Source organism: Vicugna pacos, chromosome 12, assembly GCF_048564905.1.
Source record: "Vicugna pacos chromosome 12, VicPac4, whole genome shotgun sequence".
In the NCBI taxonomy this organism is placed as follows: domain Eukaryota; kingdom Metazoa; phylum Chordata; class Mammalia; order Artiodactyla; family Camelidae; genus Vicugna; species Vicugna pacos.
The window spans coordinates 26,668,103-26,694,228 of record NC_132998.1 but is presented as its reverse complement, the minus strand read 5'-3'; the positions used below and the strand labels follow the sequence as shown (position 1 = coordinate 26,694,228).

Sequence of the window (26,126 nt, the reverse complement as noted above, 5' to 3'; positions counted from 1 at the left end):
TAAATCTTAATGTAAACTATGGACTTCGGTTGATAATAACATGCCCATGTTGGTTCCTTGATTGTACCAAATATGCCACACTGATGAGGGATGTTGAGGGTAGGGGAGCATATATGTGTGGGTGGGGAGGGCTATGTGGGAGCTCTGTATTTTTTGCTCAATTCTGCTGTAAACCTGAAACTGCTCTAAAAAAAATAAAGTCTATTAAAAAAAATAAGCATTCCTCAAATGCAGCCTTGTTTTAAATCAAATTAATTACCCTTATGCTATTTTTGGTTAGAACCTTTGAAAACCGATATAATGATTCAAATTTCCAATACATACTGACTTCTTAACATTATTAATGTCACATGTATTAAGAATATATGTGGCAAATAAACATATATCATAAAGAAAGTGATTAAAGATTAGGCTTTGTAAGGAAAAACCCATCTGCAAAAGGACTAGAGGCCCTATGCATGTATATGACAAATCTTTTGGCCATATTCATAGGGTCACTGACCTTCTTAACGAATTACATTATAGCTGATACATATCTAAAGAGAATAATTAATAATGAGCACTCTGAAAATATAATATTTGATTTTCATTTTATCCTTAAAATTTTATTCTCCTCATTCAGTTTGCAAGATCGTTACCTTGACCCAAATTCTACTACATGTAATGATGTTTCCCATCTTTAAAATGTCACTAAAGGAGTCTGTGTATGTGTGTGTGTGTGTGTGTGTGTATACATGTATGCACGTGTACAAGAAACCTATCACACAAATTTTAATGACAATTTTTAAAACATATTATGGTGAAGTTCAATAAATAATATATTTGATTATTAATCTCTTTATGTTACTAAGTGCAGAAATTTCCTTTTCACTCACTTCCACTGCTGCTACAACCTGGGATATTTTCTCCAGGAGAATACCCCATGAGGCTTCCATTCCCATTAGGATTAGATGGCACAGATGCAAGAAGACCTAAAGGGAAAAAATTCCCTATTAAGTTATGGTCAAGATCAAATTCAAGGAAAGGCACATTAAACAGCTGTCAAAGAAACAAATCAAAGGCATTTACAGACATACCTAGTCCTCTGTATCGTGAAAGCTGCTGATAGATCTGTTTCATCCTTTCAATATTCAAACGGCTTGCTTCAGCATGGTTCACCATTGGTTTAGGATAATTTACTCCTATCAAGCATTTGGCTACCTTTTGAATACCTTCTGGTGCATTCCAGGGATCATAGATATATTTTGCAGGGAAGCCTCTTAGGACAGGCAAATAACGCCTTTTAGGAGAAGGAAGAAAAATTATTAATAAGATGAACTATATGCAAATTGTAACAAACTGTTTATTAGCTATAAATGACCACAATCAAATCAATACCATTTAAATGATTTGTTACCCTTCTCCTCATCTCTGCTGCCCATCATGAGTGGGGAATACTTTAAGCATTTCTTAAACATAAAAAGCTCTTCCTGGATTAGCTATTCCAAACTGAATAATAATCACCCTTGATTTACCTGATATAGTCTCCATTGGGATCTGTTCTTCTACCAAAACCAACAGGGCAATAGCAGTGAAAAAACTGTTGGAAAAAGGAACTACAAGACAGCCACATCCAACTTCCAGCATTTATGCTCCAATCTGCATCAAGCAATAATTCTTCAAATACCTTCAGACGTAACAGTAACCAATTAGTTTGCACACATATAATTCTCAAAGCAAGCATTTTCCAGGTCTCTGTAGCTCAAAAGTCAAGGCAAAGAAGGAGGAGGGTATAGGTCAGTGGTAGACTGCATGCCTAGCAGGCACAAGATCCCAGGTTCACTCTCCAGTAACTTCGTTAAAAATAAATAAATAAACCTAATTATCCACCCCCCCTTAAAAAAATAATCAAGACAAAGAAAATCTAGCACAGAACTGTAAAATTAAAAATTCCAAAGTTAGCTTCCTTGTCTATGTTCTATTCTATGAGTTATTTCAGGAAAAGAAACAAATTAGTAATATATAGATTTCTGAACAGAATTTACCTTTCTAATCTTTGCAGTGTTATTAAGGGTGGAGGGTAAAAATTACTCAAGTCACTGATTTAAAAAGATATGACGGGATATGAGGAGATTAAGAAATGAAAAAAAAAAAGCAATAAACACTTTAAAGAAAGCAAAAATACTACCAAATAAGTCATCAACAAAAACTTAGGAGCCTGGTACATTGGCCTACATAATGGAAGCATCCAAATATAAACAATCTTCAAAAATTCATTAGTATTAGAGAGTTTAAACTTGGGACTCTAATCCAAAAGGAAAGCAGAATTAAATTATTTTTTATAAATTCATTAAATGTATGCTATTCGTCTATGTTGTATACAGCTTTGTATTAGAAAATACAGGAGATGTAAAAAAGGCTAACCCATAGGATTAGAAATGGCCCTTGGATAGGGGAAATTTATATTTTACCTCTATAGTTTTTTTGTTGTTGTTGTTATTAATGGAGGTACTGGGGAACTGAACCCAGAACCTCATGCCTGCTAAGCATGCACTCTATCACTGTGCTATACCCTCCCCTCAGTTTATGTTTCAGATAGGAGGGTAAAACATATATCTAAGTCCTGTTCTGTATAACCACAAGATGATGTCACAAAATGAAGCATGCTTCACTTTACATAACAGAATTATGACTAAAAAGCTATGGTGTTGAAGTGAAGTGAAATGATTTATATTTTAAAATTTATAATACAAATTCACTATTTCTAATAACCCTTAGGTGAATCCTTTTCATGATAGAAATGATCAACTATAAATATATATTGATCCAAGAAGTCCACAGTGTTAAATCTTACAGTTCCCTTGATGGTGAGGCTGATTTTGCCATTGAAATGATTGCAGGTTAATCATACCGCTTTTCACCATTTCTTCTGTCTGATTAGACTATTCTGCTCCCCTAAAGTGTGCCTGTATTGTGGGAATAAAATACTTTCCTGCTGAAAAATCAGACTATAAATGAATCTAAATAACAGACAACTTTTAGGAATTGTTTTAGTAAGGTAGAGTTCTTCAAAATAAGACCATGCTACATTTGTTAGAACACTTACTTTCATTCCTTCTTCCCAACTAATCCACAGGTCACCGCGTGTCAGGAAGCAAGCAACTGCATGTCTGGCTAAATGATGAATCCAACCCTCCTGACGAAGCTGTGTCATGATGGCATCAATCCATGGAAAGCCCGTCCGTCCTTCTGCCCATTTTGCTAAAGCCTCAGGATTCTTATCCCAAGGAATCTGAACACAGATGGGATTCCCTTCCATTTTATCAAAGCGTGGGTTATTTGTTGCTGCTGTATAGAAAAACTCACGCCATAACAGTTGCCCATAAAGGGACAGGGGAGGTGAACTGTTCTTCTTGACCTAAGATTAAAAAACAAAGAAGTATTATCAGCAGTTAAAATAAAAGTATTTTGGAAAATAAGCTCCAGTTCTAGACAATACCTTTTTGTAGAGATCTGTCAGTTTGAAGTAAAATAGTCGACATGACAAACAACCAAATCGGAGATAAGGACTGAGTCCAGTAGGGCTAGCAAGCAGGGAATTTGCATTCATTCGAGGTCTTTCAAAGTTTGCCACCCAAGCCTGAAAACACACAGAGAATATTATGCTACCTAATTGCCTTTTCCATTTTAACAGAGTGTTTAAAACTGAGATTAAAAGAAAAAAATTACATAGTCCTTGGGGAATAAAATCTCATTATTCCAGCCACAAAGGACATGTTTTAATAAAAAACAAGAAAGGATAAAACTGAGCATTCCTTTGTTTCAGCCAACCTCAGGAAGCACATAATCTTGTGAAATAAATTACCTTCAAATTCCTAACACAGGCTGAGAGCAATTTCAGTCTGTCTTTGACACTGAGATAAAGGTGAAATAGAAGGATTCCATCTTAGCTTCAAAGTTATGGTCATGAGATACCAGCTTACATAGAAAAAATAGAAGAGGTAGTACTGGTAGTAGAGAGGAAATACTCAGATGAGGAGGAGGAAAGGTATTTAAATGAAGAAATAGTTGTTAATTTTCAAACAATTGGGCTTGTGCTATTTTAACCATTTCTCTCAATTCTTCTTTTTCAACAATCTATATTTTTGTTTTAAAAAAATAGTGAAATTATTTTTAAAATGCTAGTTTGGAAATATAAACATGATCTATATTATCATACTTTTCTTTCCAAATGCCTTTCCAAACGTGTAAGTGCTTCAGTCTCTCCACCCGGCCATACTGCTGAGGGTAAGCCATCTGTATCAAAACCTAAAACAAAACAAAACAAAAGAAAAAAAAGAAAAGAAAAAAATATAATTCTTCTGTAACTAAAATATTTTTCATTTAACCACAATCATTGGGATAAAAATTACTTTGCCAAAAAATCTGACAGTGGCATAAAAATGAAATGACAGCCCTGAGCAGGTCCTCACATATAGATGATATATAACATGGTCTCTATTCTTTAGAATGTACATCTTAAGGGAATAACAGATAGATCATATGTTTATAGAATACATAAATAACACATAGATTTATCATTTCTTAATTTGAGTTTTCTTTTTTCTCCTTTTTTTTTCCTTCTAACACAAAACACTTTACATGTCAAAGTAGGAGTGGGATTTTCTGAATGGTTTATTAACTTTTAAGCTCCACATGTATTACTGTTTATACCTACCTAGTTCTTCCAGTGAAGGGACTCCGTATTTCTCATCATGGTCATCAGACAGAGGAGTTGTGCACTTTTCTATCACTTCTGAAGTAATTGTCTCTACTGGTATCTCTAGTGGTTCCATTTTGCTGATGAGAGTCTGGAATCTTTTATAAGTAAGAGGTGGTTGTCCACCATTTAGTTCTATGATCCTATTACAAAAATTAGTAAAACACAGTTAGTATAAAAAAAAGGACAATATACTTTGATTGATAAGCTCTAAAAAGGCTTAAAAATCAGAAAATAAAATGAATCACTTAAGATTTCTAGGAGGATGTTAGCTTCTTAGGATCAGGAAACTTGTTAAAATAATTAATAAATCTGATAACTATTCTCTTCATTTTCTAGACATACGCTAGATGTCAAAAATACACAGTACGCAAATATCAGAACTTTTAAGACAAAGGGAATTAAGCACCTATAAATGAAGAAAGAAAAAAACCACCTAAATAAGCCTAAAGGCAAAAACAAACCAAAAAAATATGGAAATGTGAAAATATATCACAATATAGCTCAAAGAATTTCTTAATATCAATAAAAACTAAACCAGGCCAATACTATATCAAGGAGCAATCAGTAAGTCTCACTAATTAGGATTCTATGTTACTGTAGTGACTTGCTATATTCTATTGTGCTGATGTTTTTGATCAATGTCAGTATATGTCGTATATATTTTACATTGAATTCTAATCACTAACTTTTCAATCAAGTCATATTTAAAAAGAAAGATTAGCCTTGCCAATGGTAGTCCAGATTAGACATGATTTGGGAATAATTAATTATTCTTTTTTTACCATGGCTATTTGCTTATTCGCATTTAGCCTTAATAAAAAATTACCGGTAAAATCCAACTCCATCATTTTATGGATCAGAGGCTGAAGCCCACCAAAAGAGTTAAATAAATTAGTCAAGGTCACGTAACTAATAAATAGCAAATCAAGTTTGTCTTAATCCAAATATAGCACATATAATTATATATCAATTGTACATACAGAAAATAATTACCATAAAAACTATGTTCTCTGCTTTTAGCAATTTTGCTTTGGTGTATACATACATAAACTTTGGGTTTATTTTTTTTAAAGCATTTTATTTATTTACTATTTTATTTTTGTAGGGGTGAGGAAGGTAATTAGGTCTATTTATTTTTAGAGGAGGTACTGGGGATTGAACCCAGGACTTCATGCATGCTAAGCATGTACTCTGCCACTTGAGCTATACCCTTCCTCTAAACTTTAAGTTTATACATAGGCTCATAATGAAATCTGTCCACTATAATGGTACTGTAATGATACTAATGTGAACACTGCTAATTATTAACAGAAGCAAGGTAAAAATCTTAGAAAAACTGTTTTCTAGATGTTACATTTGTATATGATGGATTATATATGGTAAATATTCATATTCAGTCCAATAAACAGTCCAATATTGTGTGTAACACTGAGTTTCTCACTTAAAGCATTTGTTCTTATCCTGTTTTGTCTCCTTGCTATCAGCTCCCTAAAGTTAAGAAATCTGGTAAACTAGAAGACAAGTTTATTATCAAAGGATATATGACTTCTGGCTTAATATCAAGTAAGACCCTTGCCTGAATCAAACCACAATTTTTTGATACACTTGGAAAAGTGGAATAAAATTAGCTAGCTTGTCATGTTACTTATAGAATTAGCTTTATTAACTTGATAACATGTAAAAGTAACTTTAAAAGTAGAATAATTTAAAAAGTACATAAATTTTGAGATTTCAGCACTTGTAAGGACAACAGTATGCCAAAAGTTAATGTTAACAAATCTTATATAACAAACCATAAATACTCTAAATTTTGCATATAAAACTTCCTAAATTTAAACTTGACCACAGAATCTTTGTTGGACAAAGCCTCATCAAGGACTGGTATTTCAAAAAATATACTTTGAGAAGTAAGATATTATACCTTTGTTCAGAGGACTATGTAATATTACATATAATTTGCATATGTACTTAAAATCCAGATAAACTACATATATATACATTAAAAAATAACTTAAGACAATCATATAAAATATACCAAGGCAGTTTATGGCTATGTATCATATAAACTATAAAACTAATATTGCCCAAAAGGCAAGACCACAGGAGGCTGAGTCAGAATAGTCGAAGATAATTTTTTGATACTTTTAACAGTTTTGAAACTGGAATTCTGAGTATTTTATTCTTATGCAGTTAGGTAATTTTGGTGTCTGTCACTGGGTTAAAAAAAATCACAGAAGTTACATACAGTATTAAGAGTCTGACATATATTCATTTAATTCTTCCACAACTCTGTTATACATGTATTTATTTCTACTTTACAAACATAAGTCCCACAGTACTTTCTATGTACTTAATACTACTGAACCATACACTTAAAAATGGTTAAGATGACAAATATTATATGTATTTTACCATTAAAAAATACGTACTTGTCTAGGTCATACAATGTATGTGAAATTCGTACAATTACTTCTACTCCAGCTTCAGTAGCCAGTTTCTTAATAGCTGCATCTCGTTCCTTTCCAAAGGGCTCAGAATCATACTCAATTGAGAGTTTAGTAATGTTCCATTCCTAAAGTAAAAGAAAGAGGCAAAAATGTACACAAATTTTAATAATTATTTTCTCTGTTACAACAACACAGGCTGGAAAAAAGTGAAAAGCTCAAACTCCACACATCAAATGATTATACATAAATCAAACTTTGACTATGCAGGAAGAAAGTACACAATTTATAAATTCAAAAATATGTCAATCAGAAATTTATACTCACTAGATTTCAGGCATTACGCTAGGCATTAGACAATCTAGTAACATGCTTAAAACCAGCTTCTTACACTAAATGTGTTTGTAGATCACTTCACTTTTTCAAATAATTTACACTTATATTATGTGATCTGCTACTCAAAACAACCCTCAGAGTTTGGCACTTTGGTTGTTGTCTCCATTTTGCAGATAAGGTTATTTTAAAATTTTAGGGATTTGTACAAGTTCAGAGCGAGCAAGAATACCTGAATTTATGTCTGATGATTCTAAGACTTGGTCTGTAATAAACCTTTGACAGTTTATATGGTAAAGCTGCTTTGCTGAGGTATTCTGTTTCCAAATGTTTTACTTCTGATTACCAAAAAATGTTAACTATGGAATATATAAAGATAGTAATAACAATAGCAGCTATTATTGAGTAGCAGGTGCTATATTAGTAAGTCCTGTATACCTCCTTTTAATGATTGTCAATGAAGAGACTGTGACTTCAGGGACTTAACTGATTTCCCAGGGGAGTAGTAAAATTTTGGGTTTTTTTTAATTCTAAAATCTACTCTGATATAACTTATACAGAAAAAAAAAATCACCTGTCATTCAACTATTATCTAACTGATTACATGGTCACACATTGTAATTCTCCAAACCTGTACAGATTAGACTAAGACTATTGCCAATGGTGGTTTTTTAAAGTTGCTGTTATAAACCTTGCAGGATACATTTTCATCTTTATGCAAGCATTTTAAACATTTGGGGGCATTTGTTCTATTTTTCCTAGAAATAATTCTTTAAGAACAATTAATAGATAAGATAAATACATTTAAAATTTTGATAGACACTACCAAATGTTCCACCAGATATACTGTACCAATTTACATTCTCACCAGTAGTATGCCAAAGTGCTTTCTCCCCATACACATGCCAATAGCATGTGTTAGTGATTTTCAAAAACCACTAATACACACACATAACATACACAGAAAAAATATCTCATTTAAAATTTCCTCATGTCTTGAAAATTTTGAAGAAGGCATACAAAGCTGTCAATAGCTGTTATCTTCGAAAAGTAGAAGTTATGAATGTAAATAAGATAATTATTTTTTACTTTACACACTGTTGCATTGTTCAGATTTGTTAGTATAATAATGTACTGTTTTTGAAATTTAAAAATGAAATTAAAATGAGACTAGGAAAGATTATATCTCTTTGTTTTACAGTGAGAGGCAGTATAGAGTGGTAATTAGAAAATACAGATGTAAAGTCACACTTCCTGTGTTCAAAGACTGGCTCAACCATTTGTGCAAATTTCTAAACCTTCCATGCTCATTTCCTTATCTATAAAAAGGGTAGAAGATAAGTAAAGTGCTTAGAGAGTATCTAGCAAATAACATACACTATGTAAGTGTTTGCTACAGTAAAATGAAAAAATAAAGTATATTACTGAGCTGCTGAAAGCATTTAAATTGCTTAGGACATAATATACCCTCAATGAATGACAGCTGCTATTATTATTATTAGCCATATGTATATTTCTTCCTTTGTGAGCTGCAGCTTATGTTTGCTTGGTTTTCTACTGCAGTTAACTCTCTTATGGATTTGTAGGGGCTCTTTATATTTTAATGATAGTAAACTTTCTGTTACATGTTTTTTTTTCTAAACAGTAGTTTGCAATTCAATTCTATGATTTTTTGACAAATAATTTTTTAGTTTTCAGTTAGTAAATGTTAGAATTTAAAACAAGTCAATAATACCCTCTTCCTTTACTTTTTTGAAAAGGAAAGGGACATAAGTCAGAAAACTGAAGACACATTACTAGCAAAACTGATTGGAGAAAACATATTAGGTTTAAGGGCAGGTAAGCTTGCTAATATTTCACCCCTGAATTAAACAGATTTACCTACCCAGTGAAAAGCAGCACCCTCCCTGCAGTGTGGGCTGCTCCTACAAAATTTATCATATAGAAGAGAACAGGATATGTGCTCTCTGCAACTGAAGAGGAGAAAGGTATGATCTGAGTTGTACTTGCTTAACTTCTATTAAACTCACCAATGAGATCATTCACTTCTTCCCTGGGGATAAATTAATGAACAGCTCTCCGTAAGAAAAATGAAAAGCTATGGAGGAGAAAGTTCCCCAAACAGTAAATGAATTCATTCACATTCCAATATTTATTATAATTCTTATCATAGGCCAGGTCCTATGCTAGGTCCCTCCCTTCTGGAACTTACTAAGGAAGACTTGCAATACAGAGGTAATAATAAGCAAGTATACAATAATTATTAGAAAAACTAGGAGGTAGCTTACAGTGAAAAAATGCGACAATGAATACATCTGTATGTTCATGTATAACTGAAAAATTGTACTCTACACTGGAAATTGATACAACATTGTAAAATGACTATAACTCAATTAAAAAAAAAGAAAAAAAACTAGGATGCTATGATAGAGAACAGGAGAGTGAAGGTGAGCTGGTAAGTTAATTATCTACTCTTTTTCTTCCCTAGTTACACTGGCTAGACTTTCAGTAAGTGGTGAAAGTGAATATACTTGCTTTGTTCCCTATCTTAGGTGGAAAGCATTCAGTGTTTCACCATTATGTATGATATTAGCTATGTCTTTTGTGGACAACCTTTATCAAATTGATTATTTAGCAATTTTCCATTCCTAGTTTGCTTAAAGATTTTTTTAAAATTATAAACGGGTGTTGAATTCTCTCAAATGCTTTTTCCTTCACCTACTGAGACAATCTTAGTATCTTTACCTTTACTCTTATATTAATAGGAAAATTATGTTAATTGACCATTTTAAAATGTTGAACCAACTTTCTATTCCTGAAATAAACATCACTGATCATGTGTAGTATTATTTTAAAATATTGCTGAATTCAATTTTTTAACATACTAAGGATATCTGAGTCTGTGTTTATGGAGGACACCTGGCTACACTTTTTTTCCCCCTTAAAAGTTCTTCATCAAGTTTTGGTATCAGAGTTATGCTGCCTCATAAACAAGTTGAGAAATCTTCCTAACATTATCCTCTGAAAGAGGATTCTAAGACTAGTATAATTTCTTTCCTAAATATGTGGTAGAATTCACAAAGTAAGATCATCTTGGGCCCAGGATTTTATTTATGGGGAGGTTTTTTATTACAAATTCAATTTCTTTAAGAAAGGGCTAATCAATTTTTCTTTTTTTTTTCTTCTGAGAATTTTAGTAAGTTGTACTTTTCAAGAATGTTTTTTCATTTCATCTTAGTTATACAATATATTGTGACATTATGATGTTTACAATATCCTTTCCAATGTTTTTAAAATTTAGAGACTCTTCAGTGTTGTCCCCTTTTTTATTCCTGATAAAAGTAATTTGTGTTTTCTCCATTTTGGGCCCTAATCAATATTGCGAAGAGTCTGTCAATTTCATTAATCCTTTAAAAGAACCAGCTTTTGGCTTTGTTGACTGATTCAATCAGGGTTCAGTCAAAAGAAGAGCCACAGTAGTAATCTGAATGGGGAAAATGCAATATAAAGAATCGTTAGCAGGTAAAAAGTGGTCAACAATACAAGGAATAAGAGTTAAGGCTATACCATCCAATATGGTTGATAGCCAGTAGCCACAGAAGTGGCTTCTGAGCACTTGAAATGTGGCTAGTTGGAATGGAGATGTGCTGTAAGCATAAAATATACATTGGATTTCAAAGCCTTCATATGAAAAAAGATAAAAATAGCTTAATAATTTTATAATTATTTTATATTGAAAGGGTAATATTTTAATAGAAGGGTTAAATAAAATATATTTTATTAAAATTATTTTATTTTATTTTTTTAGGGGGAGGTAATTAAGTTTATTTTATTTTATTTTTAATAGAGGTACTGGGGATGGAACAAAATACATCTTAAAAATTAACTTCACATTTTTCTTTTTTACTTTTTTTAATATGGCTATTAGAAAATTAAAAATTATACATGTGGCTTCTGTTGGATAGTACTGTTCTAAGGAGTCCAAGAGTAGCAATTGCAGAAAGCAGCTACCACCTCTAAATGGAAGGGAAATAAGTAATGAATTAAGAACTGAGAAGAGTTCTGTTTCTTTCCCCTACTGAGATTCACATCTCATTGTATGGGGTGTGCTGCCTCAGGAACACATAACCTTCCCTGTAGGGAAAAAACTTGCCGGAGGGTAAGATCCGGAGCTGGTTCATAGGAACAGATCACTAAATGGCTGAGAAACTTCCAGCAGGACATGGGCTGACCGGAGCTGATCTGTAAAAGTGGTCCACTAGAGAAATTTGTCAGAGGATGTGGATGAGCTGGAGCTTGTCCAGGAGGGTTACTGAGGTAAGTGCTACAGTCTTCCCACATGCTTATCGGCTGGCTAAGGTGCTAGGAAAAAACTATAAAGATACAAGAAAAGAAAGCCCCTTCAATTCTGCTATGACCTTACAAAGAACAGCTAGCAATTCCTATTGACAAAACCTAATATCAAGCCAGTCAGCAAAGGAGAAAAGTTTATAGCATCCAGCTTCAGTATAAAACAAAGCAGGGCAAAGAAGGGTGGCTTTGGAGTTGAGACACAATACACTGATTATTTCACATTTATTTTCTCTGCTGTTTGCTTTCTGTTTCAGTGATTTCCATTCCTCTCTTTATTACTTCCTTTCTTCTACTTACTACTGGTTTAATTTATTCTTTCTCTGTTTTTTAAGGTAGAAGCTCAGTTCTTTGTTTCTTTTCTAATAGAGTGTTGAATGCTATTAATTTCCCTCTAAGTACTGCTGTAGCTGAATCCCATAAATTTTGATACATTGTGCTTCCATTATCATTCAGTTACAAAGATTTGCTATTCTCTTGCCATTTGTTTTAATTTAACTCTACTGAAGTCAGAATACATTCTGTAAGATTTTAGCCTTTTGAAATTTACTGATACTGGTTTTGTGGCTGAGTGTATGATCTATCTTGGTGCATATTTCACGTGCAGTAGAAAAGAATATGTATCCTGCAGTTCTTGGGTATAGTGTTCTACAAAAATTAGTTACATCAAATTGATTTGGTAATGTTATTCACATCATCTATATGTTTATTAATTTTTGTATAGTCTAACAATAATTGAGAGATGTAAAAATCAACAACTATGATTGTGAATTTATCTATTTATCTCTTTACTTTTATCAATTTGAGATTCATGTATTTTTATGCTTCTGGTAGATAATACACGTTCGTGATGGTTATAACTTTTTGATGTGGGATTTTATTCTTCATCTATGGTAATTTTGTCTTGAATTCTACTTTATTATCTTACAATTTTACAAGGTACAGCTTTTTCAGTCATCAACCTATTTTTTCACACTGCCACTGGTACTCCATGAAGGCACTGAAGAAAAGAACTAGAGAGTGGATGTAAACTTGCTCTCTGACTAGGACTTCTTGGGATTCTAATCTGCCATGTCAGCCCACATAAAAACCTTGGTAAAATTTTGTCTGGTTTTTCTTTACTCTTAACTACAGTAGATTCCCTTCTCTTCCTGCTGTGATTTCAGGGATGTTGCCATAGGTCCCTTCTTTCCTATGAAAGGCTCATCCCTTTATGGAATTTTATTTATTTATTTATTCAACTCTCTGATAGGTTAAAAACAAACAAACAAACAAAAAACAAAAAACCTATGATACTGTGGCATATTTACTTTCTTTTCACTGTTAAGATGGGAATGATGGTCTTTGCAACTTTCTACATCTTAACCAGAGGTAGAAGTTTCTATCTACTCTTTAGCACACGTCTTTATTTTAAACAACATGTGGTTAACCTTTGGATTTCAGTAGTTGAACATAACAGTAAGATTGCATGTAGTATTAAAATATTTTCATGTGAAAAACCTGAATATTCACTTTATAATATTAAGCACTAAGATTTGTAACCTTTTGTGTATCACAATTATTTGTTCAACCATTCAGAAGGCATAAAATGAACCACTAAATGGATGTAAAGTTCTTAAAAGTCATGGGTAATATTGTAAAAATAATTAAGAAACATTAAATTTTATATAAAAACAAAGTTATAAATCACAAACTTCCTAAGAGAAAGCATTGAAAGTAGTATAATTACATAAAGGATGTTATCTCACAAAATAACCTAAATATAAAGATGGTAAAGCTCTAAAAATTTCCATCCATACATATATTGCTACCCCTTCCTTTATTCCATAAAGCTAGTCTCAGCATTTTAAATATAATTTATATATTTAAGATTCCTAAATTTAGTGCAGACTTCTCCCCTGGGCTCTGGACTTGAATGCCTACTCAACAAGTACATGCAGATGTCTAAAAGGCATCTCAAACTTAAAAAAAAATGAACTCCTGATTTTTCCCTAAACTTGTTCCTTCTATAATCTTCCTCATCTCACTAAATGGCAATCCATTCTGTCATCTGTCCAGGCTAAAAACACTGGAGTCATCCTTGATTCTTATATACCACATATAAACAAACCCTATAACCTCTTTTTAAACAATGTATCCAAATTTCTACCATTTCTCCACACCTCTGCTGCTTCTCTAGTCCTAGGCACCGTCATCTTGCTCCTGAACAACTGCCATGGCCTCCTAACTGATCTTTCTGCTTAAGCCTTTATAGCATTTCCATTCTCTCGTGTCCATTCTCTACAGTCAGAGTGATTCTTATAAAATGTAAGTGAAATCATGTCACTCCCCTACTCAGAAATCTCCCATAGCATTCCATTTTACTCAGAGTAAAAGCCAGAGTCCTTAACATGGTAAAGTCCTATGATCTGGCTCTTCCAACCTCTCTGATTCCATCTCTTATTTTCACTCACTGTGCTCTGGCCAGAGCACACTGGCCTTCTTGCTGTTCCTGAACAAAGCATGGCACACTTCCACATCAGGGTCTTTATAACTGCTGTTCCCTCTACCTGCGACACTCTTTCCCCATGTTGCAATTATCTTAGCGGATTAAAATGGTTAATTCTCCAAGTCTGCCAGTTAACTAGATAATAATTCTGTTGGTCTCACCTGGGTTCATTCATGAGCCTGTAATCAGCTGGCAGCTTGGCTGCTGGTGGAGGATCTAAATGACCTCTCTCATACATATCAGACCTTGGTGTTGGCTTTTGGTTGGCCCTCTCTCTCTACATGTGCTCTCCCATAATTTGATATTCTACCCCAGGTTTCCTTACATAGTATAAGGAGCATTCCAAGTGGACCAAGGTAGAGGTTACGAGGTCACTTGAGACCTAGGATTCAGAACTCATTATCTTCTTTGGCACTCAGTCAAAACAAGATATAAGGACAACCTAGATTTAAGGGAGTAGGAAAATAAAGTACGTTTTGATGAACAAGCTAAAAAATACTGTGATTCAATATATCATACTCCAGATATCTGCATGGCTCAGTGATATCAAATGTCTCCTTATCAGTGAGATCTTCCACAATTCCATATAGAGAAACTATTCTTCCCTCACCTAGGGACTTACTATCCCACACTTTATTTTAGCATCTGTCACCATCTGACATTGTATATTTACTTGTTTATTATTGGTCTCCTTCCTAATATAGTGTAAGCTCTATGAAGGTAGGGATTTTTTCTGTCTGCTTAACCACTATATCCCTAGCACCTTGACCACCACCTTGGATATCATGGGCACTCAAATCAATATCTGCTGAATGAATTTTCTTATTCAAACGAGCATGTACCATGAAATAACAAAGTAAGAATCCAAAATAATTCAAAAATCATAAATTAATTTATGCATGGGAAATGTTAATAGCTTTATATGTTCCTTTTTGATTTGTTCTGAGTTTTTTTTAACAAAACATGTTATTATGGTTCAGTATATCCATTTATAAAGACATGTCTCTGTTTCTTGAATATAACGAGAATGTTTTAAACCAGTACTTTAAACTCTTCATAAAAAGTTTCTACAGGCCATAGAATGTACATGGTGTTAATAGCTCATCAGTCTGGCATCAAATGTAGATGTAAAATTTAACTGTATAATAATAATTTATGTAAGACACCTATGATCAATAGAGTCATTTAAGTTTTGCCTAGGCTAGTGTCTGCTAAGTCCATCATTTCTTCAGTAGAACATGAGAAAAGAGAAGTTAAAAAAAAAGCCATCTTGTTAGCTTATATTAAGTTAGAATTTAACTGAGAAAAATTCTAAGTAGAAAGCACATAAGAAAAAACAAGTTTATCAGACATAAATAAATATGTTTATAAAAGTACTCTGACCCCATTCCTAAATCTACTCATTATAAACAGAATAAAATGAGCGAATGCTACAAGAGAAGATGCATACTAGAGACACATCTGTACTGAAATCACTGTCATCACCCCAATAAACTAAAGGCACTGTTATCAGGTCCAAACCAGTTTTATCTCCAATGTGGAAAACAGAATTACTTACCTATTAAAAATTCTCACTATTTGCCGTACTAGAATAATAAAACCAGAAACAACAATGTAAATGAGTCAGTTAGTTACCGACAAAAGAATCTTCCCCCTCAGAGAAACAGGGTGTAAAGGTTAGGGGTGGGAAGGAGACCTGCTTATCACTGTGTATACTTTTGGGCTCTTTTTTGAAACACATGCATATAGCTCCTCTAAACAAAAAGTAAAAATAAAAACAATACAATTTTAAAAAAAGGAATTAACTCCCTCTATGGCTCTAGACATACTAAATAAATCTGAAAGTTTTCATAAATGATGTTTTATACAGAGTACTATGTGTAGAAGGAAAAATCAGAATAAAATAATAAGCACTCTATGTGTATGTGTGTGTGTTCAATATCTGTATTTTATGGCCTCTCTGCTTAACTAAAGAGACAGGATATCATGTAAATAAAGAAGATAGTTTGATCCAATGATATGCTATTTTAGGTAGAAGAAAGCTCAAGAGAAAAGGATACAAGAGACTTGCAGACTTACACTGTTTTTATTTTTCAAAGCAAGTAAATAAATGTCTTGTTATTTTAAAGCAAGTAAAATGGTCTTAGGATTCATTTTACTTATACCACATGCGTTTAGAGATAGGGTTGAGGCAACTATTCACACATACTTTCATACTTATGAGTTGCTGATAAACCATTACCATTGTTTCTGATATACTTTTTACTCAGAGCTCTTCCATACACCTAGGTTAAATTCTGACTTTAAGCAGCTATAGTAAGAAGCAAACTTTAATAAAACAAATTTTCACTGGCCATGTCTGTTGCATTAGCCAAACCCTAAACACGTCTTTCACGCTGATGAAAAAAAGGTCTAGGTAGTGCTGATTTGATTCCTAGCATTGGGGATATTTTCATTCAGGAGAAAGAACTGTTCTCTTCTACATTAAAGATAGAAACATTGCTATTATAAAAATATGATGCATCAAACAGCTGCAAGAAAAAAGTACATATACCTTAGGAATTCTACTGGTAGTAAATAGGAAGGGACAAATAAAAGACAGCTAGGAAACTCAGTTTTTGGTCTGAGCACTTCAATGAGCTAGTTTTATGATTTTGGCCAACTCATTTAATCTCTCTAGAACTAGTTTTTTTCATTTTAAAAAAGGGGAGGGGATGGGAAATAAGACTAGGAATTGTACTTTTTTAAAATAAAGTTTTGATTTTTATTATCAGTTCAGACACAAAATATCAAGGTTACTGTGAATAAGTAATTTTGCTGCTCTAAGCTTTATTTTCTTTAATCTCCACAATAAAAAGACTGAACTAAGTGTTCCAGCTCTAACATATTCTAAATACACAGGTCAGGCATACCTTTTTTTATTTTATTTATTTTCATTTTTGATACAGTTTTTAAAGGTCATATTTCATTTACAGTTATTACAAAATATTGGTTATAGTCCCCATGTTGTACAATATGTCCTTTTAACCTGTCTTACACCTAATAGTTTGCACCTCTCATTCCCCCAATCCCAGCCTCACTGGTAACCACTAGTTTGTTTTCTATATCTGTGAAGACTAGGAGATTCTTAAGACTCTACCAAGTTAAAAAAAAATTATAATTTTGTATTGTTGGTAGTATGTGAATTGTTACAACTTTTTGACCCAGAAAGTCTTCTAAGAATTATCCCACAAATCTACTGGCATATGTGAGCAAAGATACGCATATTTAGACAAGGATGGTCACTGACAACATTACTTCTGTTGGCAAAAGACCTCTGGAAAATAAATGTTTAGCAGAAAGCTAGTGAAAGAAATTATATCCTTAAAAAATTAAAAATAGAACTGTCATATGATGCAGCAATTCCACTCCAAGGTACTTATCTGAAGAAAATGAAAACACTAATTCAAAAAGATATATGTACCCCAATGTTTGCATCACCATTTACTATTTACAATAGTCAATAAATGGAAGCAATCTAAGTGCCCATCAACAGATGAATAGATAAAAAAGACAGACAGACACATACACACACATACATACACACACACACACATGGAATATTACTCAGCCATAAATAAGAATGAACTCTTGCCACCAGCAACAACATGGATAGACCTGGAAGGTATTATGCTTAGTGAAATAAGTCAGACAAGGAAAAATACTGGATGTTTTCACTTATATGTGGAATCTAAAACATGAAACAAGGAAACAAATATAACAAGACAGAAACAGGATCACAGATACAAAGAACAAACTAATGGTTACCAGAGGGGAGATGGGTAGAGGTAGGGGTGAAACAGATGAAGAAGATTAAGAGGTATAAACTATCTGTTATAAAATAAATAAATCACAGAGATGTAATGTACAGCTCAGAGAATACAGTCAATATTTTATAATAACTTTGTGTGGTGTGTAATCTATAAAATATTCAATCACTATGATATATACCTCAAACTAATAAAATACTGTAAGTCCACTACACTAAAAAAAATTATAGCATATCTAAACAATGGAATACTATGATGAATACCATTTAAAAAACTAAGAGTAACAACAATCTTCAAAACATAGTTACGTGAATAAAGCATGGCACAGATTGGTATAACATAGCATGCTCTTCTCTTGGCTTTTAAAGAGGGGGTGATAACATACACACACACACAAATTATACATAAACACATATACATATGCATTCTTATTTATGTAAAGAATATTTCTAATAAATACACAAGAAACTGGTAGTAGTTGTTGCTTCTGGGAGGGAAACTAGCAGCTGAAGGTAGAAGAAAAATTATCTTTTCATTGTAAATCATTTTTTTCACCATTTGATTAAATAAAGGAAAAAACCCACAAATTTTCAATTTAAAAACACTTACATTCCCCACATTTAAATTACCTAAAATGCCTAATTTAACAATATATGTCTTCTTTGGCCAAGGATTATTATTTTATGCAAAGATTTTTCAAATTACCTTGAAAAGCCTGGGAAACACATCTGCTGGTTGTCCACGAATCACAAACAGACGAGAATTTAATTTTCGCAGATTGGCATCAAGGTCTTCAAGACACTGAAGCAAAAATCTATAGAGAAGAAAATTTTATTTAAATTCTTCAAAATACATATTTAGAAGATATGAAGTAATGCAAAATCATGTTATTCTAAAAGTTGAAATGTCAGCCCATCATCTTTTTACCACTTATCAACTTATTATTTCTAATTGATATGTAAATTACTGTTTCCAAAAACCGTACTTATAATTTTCTTAAAAATTACATCACAAGTTTCTCAGTGTTTTAATGAAGTTCCTAAATTAAATCATTAACTTTTCATTAAATAATAGTGACTGTTAGCAAAGTTCAATTTCTAAACATAAAAATCATATAAACAAATAATAAAATGAATTAATCTCATTGTGTAAACTTGGCAAAATAAATTCAAATTCGCATAGAAAAGCCACCTTGAAAAATCCAGAACATTTTCTACTGAAAAATAAGGGAAACATCCAATTTTAATCACAAGTGAATAATTTAAGAATTTAAGTAGTATTAAGGGATATTGTAATTAAGAGAGAGAAAGCATAATGACCATTTTCAAGTTTCTAATATAATTAAACAAAAATAAATTGATAATAAGTAGATGTTAAATTATGTGGCATTAACTCTGTGAGTATAGAGAATATCCGATTAATTTTTTTCAAAAAAGGTTTCACGAGGCAGGTGGGACTACAGATTTTTTTCAATGAAATAATTATTAACAAGGAATACACATGATAGATGTATGGGGAAATTCTGGAGTAGCACCAGAAGACTGCTTACTGTGCATTTAATAGTGTGAAAAAATGGAGTGGTCCCCAAAAGCAAATCCAAAGAGATGTCATCCCTGGAAGGTTCAATCTCATTGTTTGCCTCACGTTAATCTTCTCTAACATTTCATTTAGATTCTGTTCTTCTTAGCTGGACACATCTTATTTCCTCTTTACTTTACTTCTTTTATGTTTTTAATCTTAAGGTTAAATATTAATCTTAAATATTTGTCTCATTTTTCCACAGGTCATGCGTTCTTTCAGAATGATGACTGTGTCTTACTTGTGATGAGGGATGGTTAAGATGAATGGTAAGGAACTTCAGACAATACTACAGAGCTACAATAACCAAAACAGCATGGTATTGGTACAAAAACAGACATATGGATCAATGGAACAGAATACAGAGCTCAGAAATGAACCCACAAAATTTTGGTCAATTACTCTTTGACAAAGGAGGCAAGAATATACAATGGAATAAAGACAGTCTCCTCAGCAAATGGTGTTGGGAAAACTGGACAGCAGCATGTAAATCTATGAAGTTACAATACTCCCTCACACCATACACAAAAATAAACTCAAAATGGATTAAAGACTTAAACATAAGACAAGACACAAGAAACCTCCTGGAAGAAAACATAGGCAAAACATTATCTCACATACATCTCAGCAATTATCTCCTACGGCAGTCTACCCAAGCAATAGAAATAAAAGCAAGAATAAACAAATGGGACCTAAATAAACTTACAAGCTCTTGCATAGCAAAGGAAACTATAAGCAAAACAAAATGACAAACTACAGAATGGGAGAAAATATTTGCAAAAGATGAAACTGATGAAGGCTTGTTTTCCAGAATATATAAAGAGCTCATATGACTTAATAAGAAAAAAACAAACAACCCAATCCAAAAATGGGCAGAAGACCTAAATAAGCAATTTTCCAAGGAAGACATATGAATGACCAATAGGCACATGAAAAAATGCTCAATATCACTAATTATCAGAGAAATGCAAATCAAAACTATAATGAGGTATCATCTCACACCAGTCAGAATGGCCATCATTCAAAAGTCCACAAATGATAAATGCTGGAGAGGCTATGGAGAAAAGGGAACCCTCCTACACTGTTGGTGGGAATGCAGTTTGGTGCACCCATTGTGGAAAACCATATGGAGATTCCTCAAAAGACTAAAATCAGACTTACCATATGACCCAGCAATCCCACTCCTGGGCACGCATCCAGAAGGAACCCTAATTGAAAAAGACACCTGCACACCAATGTTCATAGCAGCACTATTTACAATAGCCAAGACATGGAAACAACCTAAATGTCCATCGACAGCTGACTGGATAAAGAAGATGTGGTATATTTACACAATGGAATACTACTCAGCCATAAAATGACAACATAATGCCATTTGCAGCAAGATGGATGTCCCTGGAGAATGTCATTCTAAGTGAAGTAAGTCAGAAAGAGAAAGAAAAATACCATATGGTATCACTCATTTGTGGAATCTAAAAAAAAAAAGAAGAAGAAGACAACAGCAAATGAACTTATATATAAAACAGAAACATACTCACAGACATAGAATACAAACATACTCACAGACATAGAATACAGACATGTGGTTGTCAGGGGGAGGGGGGTGGGAGGGATAGACCGGGAGTCTGAGATTTGTATTTGCTGACAGGTATATATAAAATAGATAAACAAGTTTATACTGTATAGCACAGGGAAATATATACAATATCTTGTAGTAGCTCACAGTGAAAAAGAATATGAAAATGAATATATGTATATTCATGTATAACTGAAGAATTGTGCTATACACCAGAAATTGACACAACATGTAAACTGACTATAACTCAATTTAAAAAAAGATGAATGGGAAGGCATATTTCAGAAATGCATTGTCCACTATGGTAGTAGCCACCAGGCACATGTAGCCATTTAACTTTAATTAAAATTAAAAAATTCAATTCCTCACTCACATTTGCCACATTTCAAGGCCTCTAAATGGCCATATATGTGGCTAGTAGGTAGCCACCATATTGGACAGCACAGGTAAAGAACATTTTCATCATTGCAGAAAGTTCTACTGGACAGCAGTGTTCTATAAGGATGTTCCATCTAGATCATTTTGTTCTCCTTACCCATTCTGATGCCACCATTTCACCAAGAGAGTCTTGTTAATTTCTACAATTGTGGTTATCAGTGACATCAGTATACCTAGTCAAGTTTGATATTCTTTGTCCTTTAGGATTCATTATCTCTATGGGCTTGGGGAGTCTCAGTACAATACTCACAAGGATGTTAAAGACATCCCATTATTTCACCTTAGGAAGTCTCACAACTGTCTTTAAACAAATGGGAAACAAACCTCTCTATCCTCACATTTATATTTCACCACATCTCATTTCTGTCCTGGTTTGGAGTCACTTCCCTAATACTCCATCCCCATCCTAATCCATTACCAATGTACAAATATTTTGGGAAGAAGATTGTTGTTGTTATAGCAATATAAAAGCAACTGAGTTCTGTAAAATTATCTGTAACTATGAATAACTCATCATGTTTGGTGATAAGTATTTATTGGGAAGCATCTAGTTTCTATACTTGCTTGGTAAGACTTTTTAGACCCTGTAGTACTCAGATCAAAATTGAATAAGTTGAATGAACTAGCAATTTTTAAGTTTTCTTAAATTTAAACAGTACAAAACTAAAATGTCCCGGAAGGATAATCCAAGGCAGAGATAATCCTCAAATCTCTTTTGTGCTATTAGATTCAGTACCTTCTCTATCAGAGCTAAGCAGCAAGAGTTGTCCACATTTTACTTTATTGGAAGAAAAGTTTTTATGTAGTACAAGCAGGTCAATGATAGACAGTAAGATGGGAAAAGAAAAACAAGGCCTGATTAATTTATAAAATGAGCAGGTAAACCTGGATTTGCTAATAATTAGCCCTTTATTTTTCCCTTTTATGTTCACAAGCTGAATAAGCATTCTTAATGCTTCTTAATAAACATCGTATAAACAAAACATTGTACAGTATGATGTGGACTGAAGCAATGAAAAAAGTTTTGTAACCAAAAAATTAATTTTGTTTCCATACTTCATAAAACAAAGGAATAGAAATTGTATTTAAGTATAGGGTCTTCCTCCCAGAGATGTTATTGGTGTTTTTCTTTCATAGTATGTTTTTCCTTCATTTACATCACTATAATTTCACATAAAAATTATAGAAGTACAGTGGACTTAAAAAGGTATTTTAGGAGAGACTGTGAAGAAAAGAGAAAGAGCAGGATAGAGGAGAACACATGGTGATGTTGTCCTTTGTTATAAGACTTTTTGCCTTAAAACTATTGTATATATTATTTTTATAAAATAAAACTTATTTTGCATGTATCTACTTATGTTATTTGTGCAAGAGAAAATAAGTGGAAGGATACTCACCAAGCTATTAATAATAGCTACCCTTGGAGAGTGGGAGTTTGGGGTGGAAGTAAAGAAGAAAGACACATACGCTTATTTTTAACTTCATAAAAAGGTATAAAATTAGTATATGTTTCTTCAAAGTAGAAGAAAACTGAGAAAAACTGTATCTACTGTAAACCTGGTTTAACACATAGTAAACATTTTTCCAAAATAAAAGACGTACTTCTATGACATCAATTTTCATGGTTTTGCTGTATTCCATTGCACAGATGTCCCATGATTTAACAATTAACAGTAACAAATTATTACCCTTCAATCAATCCTGAAAAATTCTAATTTCCTCATCTGTTAAACTAGGATAGTAATATGTTCTATATCATAGCACTGTTGTGAGAGTTAAATAAATTAATAAATGTGAAGTTCTTAGAACAGTGCCTGACCCATAGGAAGTAGGATTATTTATGTGTTATTATTTTTCAGTTCTCTTCTTCCTGCCACTTCTATTCTTGCTACAATAATTCTTCTACTTGTCATCATTTGCTGGTATTATTTGCTGCAATGTCTTAAAATGGATATGCCTACCAACAATCTCTCTCCATTCTAATTCATTTTACACATAATACCAGATCTTCCTGAGACACACTTCCCTGTACAAAGGTCTTCAGAGACTCATTCCCTATAGAATAAATAACAAATTATTTTGCTTAATTAACTTAGGATTCCAGGTTTCTTTCCTACAACTCCTCTTTCCCTCTCACCAAACCAAACTATTTCCCTTTTCCCCACACATTCAATCTCCTAGAATTTGCTCCATGGTCTTCCCTAGGCCTAGAATACCTTTTCCAATTCCTATCTCTTCAAGCTCATATTCTATTAATCGTCAGTCTTCCATCTGAAAGTAATTTCCCCATCCTTTAAACTGTCAAAGGACATAATATACCTCATCCTAGAGAAACTTTCAGATTGTACCTTATACTATAACTATCATATATATATCACCTTCTGCTGGATTTCAAATTAAGTACCTGTCTCATTCCTAACTATACAGTTTTCTTTATCTGTGTTTTGGTTTCTGTATTTGAAATAAAAATCTCATCATGTGCCTTATACAATTTGTTGAAAAGATCATAAATAGAAGAAAATGACTTACAGAGTTGTCTTGAACATCTGTTGAAAGGATTAGAAACAGTATAAAATCACTAGTATTGGTAGATATTCATTAAGCAGAAGTTATAATTATTCTCCTTTGGGAATAATTTATAGTTTAAAAAAAGTAACATGTATTTCTATATGTAAATAACTAGGCATGACAAAAGGAGACAATGAATTACTTGGATGTCTACAGTTATATACAGAATCATTTTGAATTCATAACTTCCCTTGAATGTGACTTTGAACAAAGGTTTCATGAAAATCTTTCCCACTGACAAGGCAAATTGAATATGAACAAATATAATAAGATACAGTGACCCTGACTCAACTAATCTCTAAGTATATAATTCTTCCTTGATAGTACCATAAAATAAAATCTCTAGTGTCCCAAGTTGAAAGTATCAACTCATTGATAGTAAGATTCTTTTTTTTAGTGCTGAAGGAATAATGTTACTTCAAAGGGTACTGTATAAAGTCTAACCTTTCAGCCTTTACCCTAACCAGGAAGAGATTGAGTTCTGTCAGAGTTCAGATTCAACATGTTCCAGACAACACAATTTCAACCTTTCTGTTACAAATGGATGTGCCTCAGAAAAGGAATCCAATATTGAATGGAATGATTTAATATAATACATTGAAATTACATAGGGTACAATTTTTAATAGGAACATATTGTCAGACTCTATCCAATTTGGTATATTCACTGCTTTCTTGAAACCATACTCATTTGAAGGCTCAGCTAATAACGCTATTAACTACATGCAACAGATTGGTTTTTAAATAGGCCAAGTGGTAGTAACACTTACTACATCCCTTTGCATAACATATTGCCTACATAGAAGAACAGTTCTGGTGTTATTTAATTACAATACTAATTACACCACTTCAAAGTAAAATGAACAGATGTTAAGTGAGGAAATATACTTCTTTACTTTAAACATTTTAAGGAATTTTTTTACATTTAGCGATCACTACCTTACTATTAGAAAAAAATTCCAGGCAGTGAGTTTCCTTATATCAGTTCCAAAAGATGATTTCAACATGAATCAACAGAAATAGTTTCTTAAAGTAGGTCATTGCTATAGCAACCAGTGGGAGGTTTGGTATACTCCCCATAACAATGACCTACTTTCCAGGCTGTGCTAGAACAGCTTTATATAACTAGAATTTCTAGTTCTGTCTATAAAATAGTCCAAAAAAGGCAATGGTAAGATACAACACAATCCCATTCCTGCTAAAAACAAGGCATTATGAATTAACATGTATCATATTAAAATAAAGCCATCTGGTTCTGCACTTTAGTTTATAAAATATATCTTATCACATGCTCAACAATGAAAACTACATGAATATCTAAACCAAAACAATTAATTGCTAATCCTAGAGAACTGATTTAAAGAATATAAATTAAGATCATTAAAATCACATGCAAAATCTCTTCTATTCTCCATTTGAAACAACACAGTTAAATTTTTAAAAGTTAAAGTTCTGGATACATTAATTATAATAAAGAAAAAAATGGAGAGTCTCAGTCATTAACGAGTCTATGGTGTTTTATCAGAAATTCAAAAATTATAAATAGCAATTTGTCTCTATAAATTGAATAAAGTTTACATATGCTTTTTTCATCCAGTTTGTAACAAATTTTTACTCAATTATCAGAGTATTTGTGATATAAATTTTCCCTGAATAGTTTAATATTGGATAAGTATTAAATATGTACCTTAAAAGCAACTTTTGCATTTTGCCAGGCTCTGTTGGTGATAAATCAGTAGACCAATATCATGACACAATGTCACTTTTTATAGTGAATATTTTTCACTGCCCTCTTTTAAGTT

General features: G+C 32.7%; 1 protein-coding gene across 4 annotated transcripts in view; it reads right to left on the bottom strand.

Moving 5' to 3' along the window:
* The window catches only part of CRY1 (cryptochrome circadian regulator 1), a 74,169-nt gene that overhangs the window by 5,690 nt on the left and 42,353 nt on the right, over positions 1–26,126 (bottom strand). For 3 of the 4 annotated variants that reach the window (XM_006205864.3, XM_072973063.1, XM_072973062.1), the window contains exons 2-10: positions 18,871–18,979; positions 7,171–7,313; positions 4,697–4,881; positions 4,199–4,287; positions 3,479–3,619; positions 3,086–3,397; positions 1,515–1,666; positions 1,077–1,279; positions 876–971 (exon numbers count right to left, since the gene is read on the bottom strand). In XM_006205864.3, coding sequence (XP_006205926.1) covers positions 876–971; positions 1,077–1,279; positions 1,515–1,666; positions 3,086–3,397; positions 3,479–3,619; positions 4,199–4,287; positions 4,697–4,881; positions 7,171–7,313; positions 18,871–18,979 — 1,430 coding nt within the window. Of the gene's footprint in view, positions 1–875; positions 972–1,076; positions 1,280–1,514; positions 1,667–3,085; positions 3,398–3,478; positions 3,620–4,198; positions 4,288–4,696; positions 4,882–7,170; positions 7,314–18,870; positions 18,980–26,011 lie in introns of all 4 variants that reach the window. The other variant, XM_072973061.1, reaches the window with a different exon arrangement.